Raw genomic sequence first — 16,507 nt, forward strand, 5'->3', positions numbered from 1 at the left:
CGGCTGGGCCTGTGAGCCATGGCCACTGGGCCTGCACGTCTGGAGCCTGTGCTCCGCAATGGGAGAGGCCACAACGGTGAGAGGCCCGCGTACCTCAAAAAAAAAAAAATTGGAAATAACTACTGCAGAGCAGAATGAAGAAAAAAGAATGAAAACAATTGAGAACAGTCTCAGAGACCTCTGGGACAACATTAAACACAACAACATTTGAATCATAGGGATCCCAGAAGAAGAGGAGAAAAAGAAAGGGACTGAGAAAATATTTGAACAGATTATAGTTGAAAACTTCCCTAATATGGGAAAGGAAATAGTCAATCAAGCTCAGGAAGCACAGAGAGTCCCATACAGGATAAATCCAAGGAGAAACACACCAAGAACATATTAATCAAACTATCAAAAATTAAATACAAAGAAAACATATTAAAAGCAGCAAGGGAAAAACAACAAATAACACACAAGGGAATCCCCATTAGGTTAACAGCTGATCTTTCAGCAGGAACTCTGCAAGCCTGAAGAGAGTGGCAGGACATATTTAAAGTGATGAAGGAAAAAAAACCTACAACCAAGATTACTCTACCCAGCAAGGGTCTCATTCAGATTTGAGGGAGAAATTAAAACCTTTACAGAGAAGCAAAAGCTAAGAGAATTCAGCACCACCAAAGCAGCTTTACAACAAATGCTAAAGGAACTTCTCTAGACACGAAATACAAGAGAAAGTAAAGACCTACAATAACAAACCCAAAACAATTAAGAAAACGGTAATAGGAACATACATATTGATAACTACCTTAAATGTAAATGGATTAAATGCTCCAACCAAAAGACACAGACTGGCTGAATGGATACAAAAACAAGACCCATATATATGCTGTCTACAAGAGACCCACTTCAGACCTAGGGACACATACAGACTGAAAGTGAGGGGATGGAAAAAGATATTCCATGCAAATGGAAACCAAAAGAAAGCTGGAGTAGCAATTCTCATATCAGACAAAAAGACTTTAAAATAAAGACTATTACAAGAGACAAAGAAGGACACTATATAATGATCAAAGGATCAATCCAAGAAGAAGACATAACAATTGTAAATATTAATGCACCCAACATAGGAGCACCTCAATACATAAGGCAAATGCTAACAGTCATAAAAGGGGAAATCAACAATAACACAATCATAGTAGGGGACTTTAACACCCCACTTTCACCAATGGACAGATCATCCAAAACGAAAATAAATAAGGAAAGACTTTAAATGATACATTAAACAAGATGGACTTAATTGATATTTATAGGACATTCTATCCCAAAACAACACAATACACTTTCTTCTCAAGTGCTCATGGAACATTCACCAGGACAGATTGTATCTTGGGTCACAAAACAAGTCTTGGTAAACTTAAGAAAATTGAAATCATATAAAGTATCTTTTCTGACCACAACTCTATGAGACTGGATATCAATTACAGGAAAAAATCTGTAAAAAATACAAACACGTGGAGGCTACACAGTACACTACTAAATAACCAAGAGATCACTGAAGAAATTTAAAAAATCTAGAAACAAAAGACAATGAAAACACGATGACCCAAAACCTATGGGATGCAGAAAAAGCAGATCTAAGAGGGAAGTTTATAGCAATACAAGAAACAAGAAACATCTCAAATAAACAAACTAACCTTACACCTAAAGCAATTAGAGGAAGAAGAACCAAAAAAACCCACATTTAGCAGAAGGAAAGAAATCATAAAGATCAGAGCAGAAATAAATGAAAAACAAATGAAGGAAACAATAGCAAAGATCAAAACAACTAAAAGCTGGTTCTTTAAGATAAACAATATTGATAAACCATTAGCCAGACTCATCAAGAAAAAAGGGAGAAGACTCAAATCAATAGAATTAGAAATGAAAAAGGGAGAAGTAACAACTGACACTGCAGAAATACAGAGGATGATGAGAGATTACTATAAGCAACTATATGCCAATAAAATGGACAACCTGGAAGAAATGGACAAATTCTTAGAAAAGCACAACCTTCCTAGACTGAACCAGGAAGAACTAGAAAATATAAACAGACCAATCACAAGCACTGAAATTGAAAGTGTGATTAAAAATCTTCCAACAAACAAAAGCCCAGGACCAGATGGCTTCACAGGCGAATTGTATCAAACATTTAGAGGGCTTCCCTGGTGGCACAGTGGTTGAGAGTCCGCCTGCCAATGCAGGGGACACGGGTTCGTGCCCTGGTCCGGGAAGATCCCACATGCCGCGGAGCGGCTAGGCCCGTGAGCCGTGGCCGCTGAGCCTGCGCGTCCGGAGCCTGTGCTCCGCAACGGGAGAGGCCACAAGAGTGAGAGGCCCGCGTACCGCACACACACACACAAAAAACATTTAGAAAAGAGCTAACACCTATCCTTCTCAAACTCTTCCAAAATATAGCAGAGGGAGGAACACTCCCAAACTCATTCTACGAGGCCACCATCACCCTGATACCAAAACCAGACAAGGATGTCACAAAGAAAGAAAACTACAGGCCAATATCACTGATGAACATAGATGCAAAAATCCTCAACAAAATACTAGCAAACAGAATCCAACAGCACATTAAAAGGATCATACACCATGATCAAGTGGGGTTTACCCCAGGAATGCAAGGATTCTTCAATATGCACAAATCAATCAGTGTGATAAACCATATCAACAAATTGAAGGATAAAAACCATATGATCGTCTCAATAGATGCAGAAAAAGCTTTCGACAAAATTCAACACCTATTTATGATAAAAACCCTGCAGAAAGTAGGCATAGAGGGAACTTACCTCAACATAATAAAGGCTTCATATGACAAACCCACAGACAACATTGTTCTCAATGGTGAAAAACTGAAACCATTTCCTCTAAGATCAGGAGTAAGACAAGGTTGTCCACTCTCACCACTATTATTCAACATAGTTTTGGAAGTTTTAGTCACAGCAATCAGAGAAGAAGAAGAAATAAAAGAAATCCAAATCGGAAAAGAAGTAAAGCTGTCACTGTTTGCAGATGACATGATACTATACAAAGAGAATCCTAAACATGCTACCAGAAAACTACTAGAGCTAATCAATGAATTTGGTAAAGTAGCAGGATACAAAATTAATGCACAGAAATCTCTTGCATTCCTATACACTAAGAACAAAAGATCAGAAACAGAAATTAAGGAAACACTCCCATTTACCATTGCAACAAAAAGAATAAAATGCCTAGGAATAAACTTACCTAAGGAGACAAAGGACCTGTATGCAGAAAACTATAAGACACTGATGAAATAAATTAAAAATGATACAAACAGATGGAGAGATGTACCATGTTCTTGGATTGGAACAATCAACATTGTGAAAATAAGTATACTACCCAAAGCAATCTATAGATTCATTGCAATCCCTATCAAACTACCAATGGCATTTTTCACAGAACTAGAACACAAAATTTCACAATTTGTATGGAAACACAAAAGACCCCGAATAGCCAATGCAATCTTGAGAAAGAAAAACGGAGCTGGAGGAAGCAGGCTCCCGACTTCAGACTATACTACAAAGCTACAGTAATCAAGACAATATGGTACTGGCACAAAAACAAGAAATATAGATCAATGGAACAGGATAGAAAGCCCAGAGATAAACCCACGCACATACGGTCACCTTATTTTTGATAAAGGAGACAAGGATATACAATGGAGAAAAGCCAGCCTCTTCAATAAGTGGTGCTGGGAAAACTGCACAGCTGCATGTAAAAGAATGAAATTAGAATACTCCCTAACATCATACACAACAATAAAATCAAAATGGATTAGAGATCTAAATGTAAGACCACACACTATAAAACTCTTAGAGGAAAACATAAGCAGAACACCCCATGACATAAATCACAGCAAGATCGTTTTTGACCCACCTACTAGCAAATGGAAATAAAAACAAAAATAAACAAATGGGACCTAATGAAACTTAAAAGCTTTTGCACAGCAAAGGAAAACATAAAGACGACAAAAAGACAACCCTCAGAGTGGGAGAAAATATTTTCAAATGAAGCAACTGACAAAGGATTAATCTCCAAAATTTATAAGCAGCTCATGTAGCTCAGTATCAAAAAAAACCAACAACACAATCCAAAAATGGGCAGAAGACCTAAATAGGCATTTCTCCAAAGAAGATATACAGATTGCCAACAAACATATGAAAGGATGTTCAACATCACTTATCTTTAGAGAAATGCAAATCAAAACTACAGTGAGGTATCACCTCACACCAGTCAGAATGGCCATCAAAAATCTATAAACAGGGCTTCCCGGGTGGCACAGTGGTTGAGAGTCCGCCTGCTGATGCAGGGGACACGGGTTTGTGCCCTGGTCCGGGAAGATACCACATGCCGCGGAGCGGCTGGGCCCGTGAGCCATGGCCGCTGAGCCTGAGCGTCTGGAGCCTGTGCTCTGCAACGGCAGAAGCCACAACAGTGAGAGGCCCGTGTACCGCAAAAAAAAAAAAAAAAAAAAAAAAATCTATAAACAATAAATGCTGGAGAGGGTGTTGAGAAAAGGGAACCCTCTTGCACTGTTGGTGGGAATGTAAATTGATACAGCCACTATGGAGAACAGTATGGAGGTTCCTTAAGAAACTAAAAATAGAACTACCCTATGACCCAGCAATCCCATTGCTGGGCGTATACCCTGAGAAAACCATAATTCAAAAAGAGTCATGTACCACAATGTTCATTGCAGCTCTATTTACAATAGTGAGGACATGGAAGCAACCTAAGTGTCCATCAACAGATGAATGGATAAAGAAGATGTGGCACATATATACAATGGAATATTACTCAGCCATAAAAAGAAACGAAATTGAGTTATTTGTAGTGAGGTAGATGGACCTATAGTCTGTCATACAGAGTGAAGTAAGTCAGAAAGAGAAAAACAAATACCGTATGCTAACACATATATATGGAATCCAAAAAAAAAAAAAGGTTCTGAAAAACCTAGGGGCAGACAGGAATAAAGATGCAGACATAGAGAATGGACTTGAGGACATGGGGAGGGGGAAGGGTAAGCTGGGACAAAGTGAGAGAGTGGCATGGACATATACACACTATCAAATGTAAAATAGATAGCTAGTGGGAAGCAGCCACAAAGCTCAGCAAGATCAGCTCGGTGTCTTGTGACCACCTAGAGGGGTGGGATAGTGAGGGTGGGAGGGAGATGCAAGAGGGAGGAGATATGGGGATATATGTATATGTATAGCTGATTCACTTTGCTATAAAGCAGAAACTAACACACCACTGTAAAGCAATTATACTCCAATAAAGATGTTAAAAAAAGAAAAAAAGGGAAAATTTATGGAACGCAGTACTGGGATGGCTGAAGGAAACAGATACTTGTATTTCTTGGTGACAATGTAAATTTTTTTCCACTTTTATGGAGGGTAACCTAGTAATGTATAAGAGAGATTAAGAATATTCATAATCTTTAGCCAAATAATCCATATCTTAGAAATAGCTTCTTAAAATAATTTAAAAGAAAAAGCTTAAATGATCATAATAGTATTATTTAAACCTGAAAACAATCTGAATAACACAGAAAGATGGTTAGATGATTAAACTGTCTATGATACATTAACTTACCAGGTTATTGTGACTCTGTTAAAACTGACAAGTAGAAAGCCTATGTTTTGGAAAGGAGGGACTATTTAGTATGCAAAACTGGAAAAAAAATAGCTATCCATATGGAAAAAAAAGTCAGATTCCTATATCTCATACCATACTCAAAAATCAACTCCAGATGGATTAAGGTTTAAATGACAAAAACAAAATTTTAAATTTTTAAAAGAAAATAGCTTCTCAAAAAGTTAAATGTAGGGCTTCCCTGGTGGCGCAGTGGTTAAGAATCTGCCTGCCAATGCAGGGAACACGGGTTCAAGCCCTGGTCTGGGAAGATCCCACATGCCGCAGAGCAACTAAGCCCGTGAGCCACAACTACTGAGCCTGCACGTCTGGAGCCTGTGCTCCACAACGGGAGAGGGTGTGACAGTGAGAGGCTCACGCACCGCGATGAAGGGTGGCCCCCGCTCGCCGCAACTGGAGAAAGCCCTCGCACAGAAACGAAGACCCAACACAGCCAAAAATAAATATATAAATTTAGAAACAAAACACAACAATGAAAAAAAAGTTAAATGTAGGCCTTCCCTGGTGGCACAGTGGTTGAGAGTCTGCCTGCCAATTCAGGGGACACGGGTTCGTGCCCCAGTCCGGGAGGATCCCATGTGCCGCAGAGCGGCTGGGCCCGTGAGCCATGGCCGCTGAGCCTGCGCGTCCGGAGCCTGTGCTCTGCAACGGGAGAGGCCACAACAGGGAGAGGCCCACGTACCACAGAAAAAAAAAAAAAAGTTAAAACACAGAACAACCACGTGATCCAAAAATTCCACTCTAGGCATATACACAAAAAAACTGAAAGCAAGGACTGAAACAGATGCTGTAACACCAATGTTCATAGCACCATTATTCACAATAGCCAAAAAGTGGAAACAACCCAACTGTTTGACAGATGAATGGATTAACAACACGTGGTATATACATACAATAAAATATTATTCAGCCTTAAAAAGGAATGAAATTTTGATACATGTTACAATATGGATTAATCTTAAAAATATTATGCTAAGTGATCAGACACAAAGGACAAATGCTGCATGATTCCACTTATATGAGGACCTAGAATAGGCAAATTCATAGCGACAGAAAGTAGAATAAAGGTCACCAGGGGCTGTGGGGCAGGGTGGGGATACATTGATTAATGGGCACAGAGTTTCTGTTTGGGATGATGAAGAGTTTTGAAAATGGATAGTGGTGATGGGTTGCATTGTGAATGTACTTAATGCTACTGAATTGTACTTAATGCTACTGAATTGTACACTTAAAATGGTTAAAAACGTAAATTTTGTTATGTATATTTTACCACAATAAAAAAAATCACTGGGCTTCCCTGGTGGCGCAGTGGTTAAGAATCCGCCTGCCAATGCAGGGGACACGGGTTCAAGCCCTGGTCCGGGAAGATCCCACATGCTGCGGAGCAACTAAGCCCATGCGCCACAACTACTAAGCCTGCGCTCTAGAGCCTGCGAGCCATAACTACTGAAGCCTGCGTGCCTAGAGTCCGTGCTCTGCAACAAGAGAAGCCACTGCAATGAGAAGCTGGTGCACCGCAACAAAGAGAAGCCCCTGCTTGCCACAACTAGAGAAAGCCCACGTGCAGCAACGAAGACCCAACACAGCCAAAAATAAATAATTTTTTTAAAAAAATCACTAAAAACATTAATACACATGGTGGAATCAGTGGTACAGCATTAAAATAAAATAGCTAATATATTTTTTCTGACTTTGGAACAGGGAAGGATTTACAATGCAAAACATATTAAGCAGAAAATAAAATACAGACTCATTTAACCATACTAAAACTAAGAACTTCTGTTAGTCAAAAGGACTTTATAAAAAGTGAAAAACAAGCTATAAACTGAGACAGTATATGCATGTGTATATATATATATATATATATATATATATATATATATACACACACACACACACACACAGAAACAGATTAGTACAGAACTACATAAATGGATGATAGGAAAATGGGTAAAAGCCATAAACAGGCATTTTGCAGCAGAAGAAAACATATATGGCCAATAAATATATGAAGAGATACTTAATCTCACTAATAAGAGAGAGGTAAGTTATACTACAAGATACCATTTTATACCCACTCGACTGGGAAAAATTAAGAAGTGTGACATCATGTATTGGAGAGGATGTGGAAATTTTACACATGGCAGGTGGGTACAACCACTTACAAAAACAATTAAACACTATCTTATAAAACTGAATCTTCCCAGACCTTATGACCCAGTAATTCTACACCTAGATGTATACTCTGGAGCATGCATTTTCTTTTCTTTTCTTTTCTTTTTTTAGTATTTATTTATTTTGGCTGCACCAGGTCTTAGTTTTGGCATGCAGGATCCTTTGTTGCGGCATGTGGGTTCATAGTTGTGGAATGCGGGCTTCTTAGTTGCAGCATGTGCACTCTTAGTTGCAGTATGCATGCGGGATCTAGTTCCCCAACCAGGGATCGAACTCGGGCCCCCAGCAGTGGAAGTGCAGAGTCCTAACCACTGGACCACCAGGGAATTCCCCTAGAGCATGCATTTTCAATAGAGGTGATATCATGCCCAAGGGGGTGAAATTAGTTCTGAGGAGAGTGGGGAATGGGAAAAACAACCCAAACATACACACTCTTTTTGTGCATAAAGCATAGATATACATTCAGTACATCAAGATATATACATTAATACATTCAGTACATCAAGATATATACATTATATCTGTGGTATTAAAATTTCATTAGAAGAACAACAACTGGGGGTGGGGGGAGTCTAAAAAAGGCTCCTTAGTGAGGCAATAATGAAAAAATGGTTGAGAAACACTGCCCTAGAGATATTCTTGCACACATGCACCAACCAGAAGACATGTATAAAAATGTTCAAAGCAGCACTGTTCATAATAGCAAAAATCAGAAAATGACCCAAAGAGCCATCAAAAGAAGTGGATAAATAAACTGGTATATTCATCAATGGATGAGGAATTAAAAGGTATAAATCCTTCACCCATCAATAAAAAGAAATGAATCAAAGCTAAATGCCACAATAGGAATTTTAGTAATACAATCACAAGTGAAGCCCCAGAAAATAAGATGCAGTATAATACTCTCTTTATATAATTTCTGTTGTAAAGCTGTAATAGTAAATAAACACTTCTAAACATCTAGTTCCACAGTACTCCCAAGTGAGGTCCTGGAACAAGACTGCACAGACTCCTACAAGACTTCCCTGGTGGTCCAGTGGTTAAGACTCTGCACTGCCAATGCAGGGGGCATGGGTTCAACATGTGGTGGGGGAACTAAGATCCCATACGCCACACAACTTGACCAAAAAAAAAAAAAGAAAAGACTACACAGACTCCTAGATCAATGTTTTTCCAACTGCAGGTTGTCACTCAGTGGGTCCTGAAATCAATTTAGTAGGTCATGACTAACATTTAAAAAATATGTTATAGAACAGAATCAAAATGATTGTACAGAGTAAAAGTAAAGCTTGTTTTGTGAAACTTTTTGTTTTATAAATATGTACACACACATACATATACCTGTATGCTCGAATTCTGAAATCTAAACAGCTCTGAAAGCCACTAGTTTCTTTTGTAAGTTTGGTGCAAAAATTCATGGGACAGCAAAATCTGACCTGAAATCCCATAAGCTATTTATAACCTTTGTTCTTCTCCAAAGGTTATGATATGAATAATACATTTCATTGCAGAAACATTTGATATTAAAGTGACATACAGACCATATTATCTTTTAAAGTTCAAAATATTAAACATCTCTGGACCTAAGAGTTTGAGGTAAGAGATTAAGAACCTATCTATGGGGCTTCCCTGGTGGCACAGTGGTTGAGAATCCGCCTGCTAATGCAGGCGACACGGGTTCGTGCCCCAGTCCGGGAAGATCCCACATGCCGCAGAGCGGCTGGGCCCGTGAGCCATGGCCGCTGAGCCTGCATGTCTGGAGCCTGTGCTCCGCAACGGGAGAGGCCACAACAGTGAGAGGCCCGCGTACCACACACACACACAACAAAGAACCTATCTATGTATATAACTTTACATGTATATGTATAGTTAGTGTACATATATTGATACTATTGTACACTAAGTGCAATGTAAAACATATTTCTGACTAGGTTGAGACAAAAAGTCTGCAAGTTACTGGTTAGGTGACATTTTTCATAGACAATGGCCATACCTAGGCTTCATTAATTCTTATTCTACAAAACTCCCAGAAAGAGACATCCCACCTTTATGACTCAGTGTTCCTGTGTATTTTATTTTAATTTCTCCCACTTTACTTTTAAGATTGTTTCTTGTTCTGAGGAAGCAGATATTGGTCATCATTTACAGGTGACCTTTAAACTGAACATAATGTCTGAAGTTTACATCATTTCTAAATCTCAAAAAGAATAGAAAAAATCACCCTAACCATTGAAGGGGGGTTGAAAGGCCCCTTTCACAGCCTTACCTTCAGCAAGTTTAGGACTTTCTTGCCAAGATCCAGCTCAAAGTTGGCATAATTAGAACCGCACATGTCATAGATAAACACCAGTCCATTCCTCTGAGTTTCAAAGCTGTAAAGCAACCATTGAATGAAAACATTTGTAAGTAATAAGATGGATGAGGCAAATTGAAAACCTGGGTCAAAAACAAAGACAGAGAGTGTGGGACACATCTGGGACTGAAATAATTGCCTTCCTGAACTGGCCTGAACTTTTGTAACTGGCCTTACAAAAAAAATTTATAATAAGAAATATATATTTGGTCTTTGACCCTGTTTCCTGACAAACTTCCTAAAACTTAGAAGTTCCAGGAGAGCGAGGAAGGCATCCATTGCTATATTAGTGAGGTGACTTTTAGAATGATCTTAGATCATCTAAGGATGGGGGCTGGTTGCCAGAGGAACCAACCACGTGACTAGAAAGGGTTGGGACTTCCAGTCCCATCCCCCCCACACACTCTGGAAGGGCTGTGGGGCTAGAGATTGAGCTCAGTCACCAATGGCCAATGATTTAATCAATCATGCTTTGTAATGAATGAAGCCTCCACAAAATGCCAAAAGGACGAGATTTGGAGAATTTCCAAGTTGATGAACACATGCAGGTGCAGGGAGTGTACCTCTCTCAGAGAAAGAATGGAAGCTCCATGCCCCTTTCCCCATACCTTGCCCTCTATGCATCTCTTCCATCTGGCTGTTACTGAGTTATACCCTCTTATAATAAATTGGTAATCTATTAAGTACAACATTTGAGTCTGTGAACTGTTCTAGCAAATTAATCAAACCCAAGGAGGGGGTGATGGAACTTCTGATCTATGGTCAGAAGCAGAGGTGACAACCTGGACTTGCCACTGGCATCTGAAGGGGGCAGGGTACAGTCTTTTAGGACTGAACTTTTAACCTGTGTGATCTGAGGCTATCTCCAGGTACATAGTGTCAGAGTTGAAATGAACTACAGAACACCCAGTTCATGGCGGAGAATTGCTTGGTGGTATGGAGGGAATACCCCACATGTTGGAATTGGAATTATACTTATTGATGCATATTTATCCAGATTCATCAAGTAGGAAACTCACAGGCTGAGAATGTTCCAGAGCATCTAGGTTATCAAAATTTGAAGTGTTTCCTCCTATATCTCTGAATCTGCCTATCCAAATTCTATACCATTCTATGTTCAACTCAAAAGTTTTCTCTTCCATGAAGGTGTCCCTGATAATTGTCACCAAATGTACTACCATCCTTCACCCACTTGAAGCTCCATAAATCTTTCTGTGGATTTTTCTTGTGGCTCTTAATGTACTCCCACTTTGTGTAGCCATCTAAGTCTCTCCTAGAGGGCCAAAACAAAAGTTTACCTCATAACCCTCAACAGTCCCCAACACAGTTCTTGCAAACAGATACATAATAAATGGTCACAGATTTGTAATTCAGTGGGCTAGAAGCCCATCACTAAAAAAATACTTTAGGCCCATAGAAAACTGCAAAGCAAAATTCTAAGCTCAATGATGGTGTATTTGTCTCTTATGACTTTAATGGAGGAAGAGAATAAACCCACAAATGGTCTTTGGAAGGCATGTTAAAAAGTAGATTAAGAGGTGGTGAGCCTATTCCCAGATTGAGGTTAGGAACATGTGAAGATACAAAAAGTATTACTCAGTCCCATCTCCTTAATTTCCTAAAGATTTCTCAAAGCTGCACTCTTCCACCAAGCCCGATCCTTACCTGCTTCTGATCTGCACACCTAAATGGTTGTTCAGAATAAATTACTTGATTGGACTACTCACTGATGATAGCAACAGTTTACACATTTATTTACAATTGAGAAAACTTTTTTTTTCTTTTTTTTTTGTGTGTGGTACGTGGGCCTCTCACTGTTGTGGCCTCTCCCGTTGAGGAGCACAGGTTCCGGACGCACAGGCTCAGTGGCCATGGCTCACGGGCCCAGCCGCTCCGCGGCATGTGGGATCTTCCCAGACTGGGGCATGAACCAGTGTCCCCTGCATCGGCAGGCGGATTCTCAACCACTGCACCACCAGGGAAGCCCGAGAAAACTTTTTGACACAAAACACGTTCTTGAAATCAGAAGTCTCAATGTTATTTTGTATCGGTATTTTTTTTGCATCGCCTCCTGGAAGCCTCCGTATCTTCATCCTTTCAACAGAATACAAGGCAGAAGCACCTACCCATGAAGCAGCATTTCAAAAATCTCTGAAGAAGGGCTTCCCTGGTGGCGCAGTGGTTAAGAATTCGCCTGCCAATGCAGGGGACAAGGGTTCAAGCCCTGGTCCGGGAAGTTCCCACATGCCACGGAGCAATGAAGCCCGTGCACCGCAACTACTGAGCCTGCGCTCTAGAGCCCGCGAGCCACAACTACGGACGCCCGCGTGCCTAAAGTCCGTGCTGTGAAACAAGAGAAGCCAACGCAATGAGAAGCCCACGCACCGCAACGAAGAGTAGCCACCGCTCTCTGCAACTAGAGAAAGCATGCACGCAGCAAGGAAGACACAACGCGGTCAAAAAGAAATTTAATTAATTAATTAATTAATTTAAAAAATATCTGAAGTAGACCCAAGTTTCTGCAGCAGACTTAATTTCAAATGGCCCTTAACATGATAAAGTGAGTGCTAAATCTTATCTCCTTTTTTCATGACCCCAGAGAGACTGATTCACCAAGATCAAAGATTCTGTTCAATGAGTGGCACAGTCATTGAGTAGACTATCCAGATCTAGAGACTTCCCTTTTCTCCACAAGCTCAACAGGGGCCAAACTCAAAGAATTACAGGTTTTTCCCTCACAGCCCCAGCCTGCGGCAGGACACTAAAACAAAGAGAAGTCAGTGCCAGGGGAAATAGAATTTAATAAAAAGAAGCTATGATGCATAATGATGCAGGTTCTATATTCCTAGACCTGTAATTGCTCATCTTTGAAGGCACATGAAATAAATACAAATGCAATAGCACTTTCACTTTTCTGGGTACAGAGATGAGGTTTACAATAATAGCACTAGTTCCCTACTAAGAATAATTGCTTCCTTACCCTATTGAGTTTGATTCCTGAGCTAGGATGTTACTGGGAACTCCAAGAAGATTACCACAGTCCCTGACATTTGTTTCAAAATAATCTAGGGTAAAGGGGTGGGTGAGGGGCTATCAATGAAACAAGATTGGTTACAGATCACTTTGAAGAAGATGAATGAAAGGCATGTGAAAGTTGATGACACCACTTCCTCTCCACCATGGAGATTTGGGAATTTCCCATTATATAATGTTGAAAAGAAGGTTCCCTGCCCTCCTGGAGCTTACCATCTAGCGGTAGATGAAAAAAAATCAGTATAAGACAAATGACATCATAAGGCCGTGTATAATTAAATATGAAATGATTGGTATTAATAATAACTGCGATTAAAGTCAGAGTAAAAAGAATTTTATGACAAGTTGGAGTGGTGAGGGAACCAGTCACAGAAGTTGGGCCTTAAAGAAAGGGGAAGATTTAGTGAAGAGGAAGGGTTTCCTCCTCTTCCATTCTGGTTCACGGTAACAAAGGAAAACAAGAATTTCTTTCTACTCACTAGTGAGAATATTTCATTCGGAAAAAAAAGGGTTAAGGAGTCACTGAGGGTTTTTAAGAAAGGGATGGACATCATGAGAACAAAGTTTTAATTACATTTACCTGTGTGGTATTCCTATGGGATTCAACACTCACACTAGAAAAAGCAAGCTTTGGCCAATGTCATGCCTACACAAGAGCTCCGACTCTCTAAGCTGCTCAAAGAGGAAGCCAATGCTAAATTTTCTGGTAAAAGAGCCTTCCATTCATTCCCCTGAGCTAAAGAAACATTTCAAAGGGAACTATACTCTAGAAATTATGCCTGAAGACCAAGCATAAGAAAGAAGAACTGAGAAATTCCACATTTCTGATTGGCAGCTGACCTCTCTCCTTAGTAACTTCTCTTTTTCAGAATAATGCTGTGTGTGTGGTTTCGATATATCTCTCACTGAACACCACCAGCAGAAGCTAAGTATATGAAAGTATTAACATTAACAAGGCAGCAACAAGTGAACTAGACAGAGAGCCCCACTTCACACAATCCTTTGGCTATTCCCATCCTCTAAGTCCAGAAGTATGACTGAAGTGCACAGCTGTCTCTCACTATCTCTGGTCTTAGCCCTCGATATATCACATCTAACCCAGAGGACCAGCCAATGACATTGAGAGCAATAACAAACTATAAATGGCAAGCACCAGGGAAAAAAGAAAGTAAAAGAGAAAGACAACATAGTAGGGTACAAATAGCTCTGACCAAGAGCGAAGAAACCAGGATCTTAGACCTAGCTGGATCAATATGTGATGACTGTAAAAGAGCCACAAAACTTCTTGGGGCTTCAGTTTCTTTGTCTATAGAACAGTGATAATACTATTTACCTAAGAGCAGGGAGGGAGACATGACCTGAGCTGGTTCTTTTGGCTTATGCACCTATTTATAAAAATGATTTTGCTTAACTTATACTCTTGGACTCCTCTCTCCTGAATGCTGAGTCTCAAAATCCTCTGCATTATTCCTATTTTACAGACAAAGAAACTGAGGCCCCACAGGGTCTTCACCATCAGGGGAGAATGATCAGAAAGAACCAGCACAGGTCATCTCACCTTCACTCCCTTTCAATAATGTCATTCTCAATACACTAAGAATTGCTAGTTAACTAGCTTTCTCAGCTTCTATTACCCTGAAATACAGCCAAGCAGGTAAAGATGCAGAATACCCATCATCTGCATAATACCTGGAAACATGCCAAGCCCTAAAGACATGGAATGTTTTCCATTCATAGCACTGCCCAGGGCACATCCTAGGAGCATAGTGAATGCTCTGCTGAGTTTAATCAAATCAAACAGTGTCACTTTCCCACCTGGATGTAGAACACCCAAAAGATAATTTCCATGCTCACCTATCCACAGCTCTGTCTAGCAAGTAAAACAGAGCCTGAAGTACCACATGTTGGACTGACTTGTGGGGATGATGTAATCTGGCAGTGAAGAGGGCAATGGAGGCTCCTGTTGGGTCCCGAACATTCTAGAGCAAACAAAACAAGAAATATTTAGAAATCAAATAGAAAACCACAGAAATCACGAAGCCCTCTTATATCCTGCACAAAGATTTGTTATGAAGAGAATAGATGCTGATAATACTTCTCTGACTTGCATCAATTGCTCCAGAAAAGGAAGAAAGCTTTTTATCATCCCATGGCTGATTCTCAGCACCCCCTGGATTATATTCCTGTGGTAGGAAAAAACCACATTCTCTTAACTCTTCAATTACAGAGAAATTAAACAATGGTCTACACTGGCTGCCTAGCTAATTTTCCCAGGCAGGATAGCAAAAAATAAGCAACAGGAGAAATCCATAGAATACAACCATGGTTTCTATGCTCTGCCTTAAAAGTACTGCTGGATACTTACTAGAAAGGCTGTGGTCTCTAAGTGGAGAGAGCTGGCATTAAATAAGAAAGGCTGGGCCTCTGACACATTGTATACCCATCCAAAAGGCCCTGACTAACCTTAATGGACCAGTGAAGAAACTTTTCTAAATGTACTGTACAATTGATTTTCAATTATTTCAATTATTACTAGAATAATTTTATGCCAAACTTCACATCTGTTCTCCACTGTTGAGACTCTCTGATTCAGGATAAGATATCTAGGAACAAAGTCCAAAGAGAACAGCTACAGAAGGAAATAACAAGATACTACAAGAGGGGTTCATTAATACTCACTAAGATGGTAAATTTTCCACTAAGGATCTCAGAACGGAGAGGTTCCTCATGAGGTTTCAGCTTCACAATGCCCTCCTTCCTTCGTGTTTCCTGAAAGTAAAAAAAGCAAGATATATTAATATAAAAATACTGTACACCCATGACAGCTTTATGTAACCACCAAATCTCAGAGATAAGGGATTTTAGAAATCAGCTTACTGAATCAAGAATTCCTTTGTAACCTCCCTCTAGGCCAACTATTCTGAGTGTTGTCAAAATTCTTGTCCAATGCCAGCTTATCAGCCCCTTTGGGCTTAGGATTTTTTCTTTGAATCAGTGAGAATCCTAACCCTGAAGACCAACCACTATATATCAATCATTACAGTGCAAGGTCAAAGTTCTTAAACATGCAGCAGCACTGATATTAAAATATGCACCCAAAACTGTCTGGAAACAGATATCCTAATACATCCTCCAGGCTTAGGCCTCTCCTACCTTAAATAGGAGCCATCTCTCCCCTCAATATACTCTCCAACAACAGCTACCATGACCTCATTTTAATTCATCTTCACAGCCAGATTC

General features: G+C 39.9%; 1 protein-coding gene across 1 annotated transcript in view; it reads right to left on the reverse strand.

Moving 5' to 3' along the window:
- The window catches only part of PTPN9 (protein tyrosine phosphatase non-receptor type 9), an 86,672-nt gene that overhangs the window by 31,801 nt on the left and 38,364 nt on the right, over positions 1-16,507 (reverse strand). Inside the window, exons 3-5 of the mRNA XM_059058886.2 lie at positions 15,947-16,036; positions 15,122-15,246; positions 10,148-10,253 (exon numbers count right to left, since the gene is read on the reverse strand). Of these exons, the coding sequence (XP_058914869.1) occupies positions 10,148-10,253; positions 15,122-15,246; positions 15,947-16,036 (321 nt within the window). The remainder of the gene's footprint in view (positions 1-10,147; positions 10,254-15,121; positions 15,247-15,946; positions 16,037-16,507) is intronic.

This window comes from Kogia breviceps, chromosome 3 (genome assembly GCF_026419965.1).
Source record: "Kogia breviceps isolate mKogBre1 chromosome 3, mKogBre1 haplotype 1, whole genome shotgun sequence".
Taxonomy (NCBI): domain Eukaryota; kingdom Metazoa; phylum Chordata; class Mammalia; order Artiodactyla; family Physeteridae; genus Kogia; species Kogia breviceps.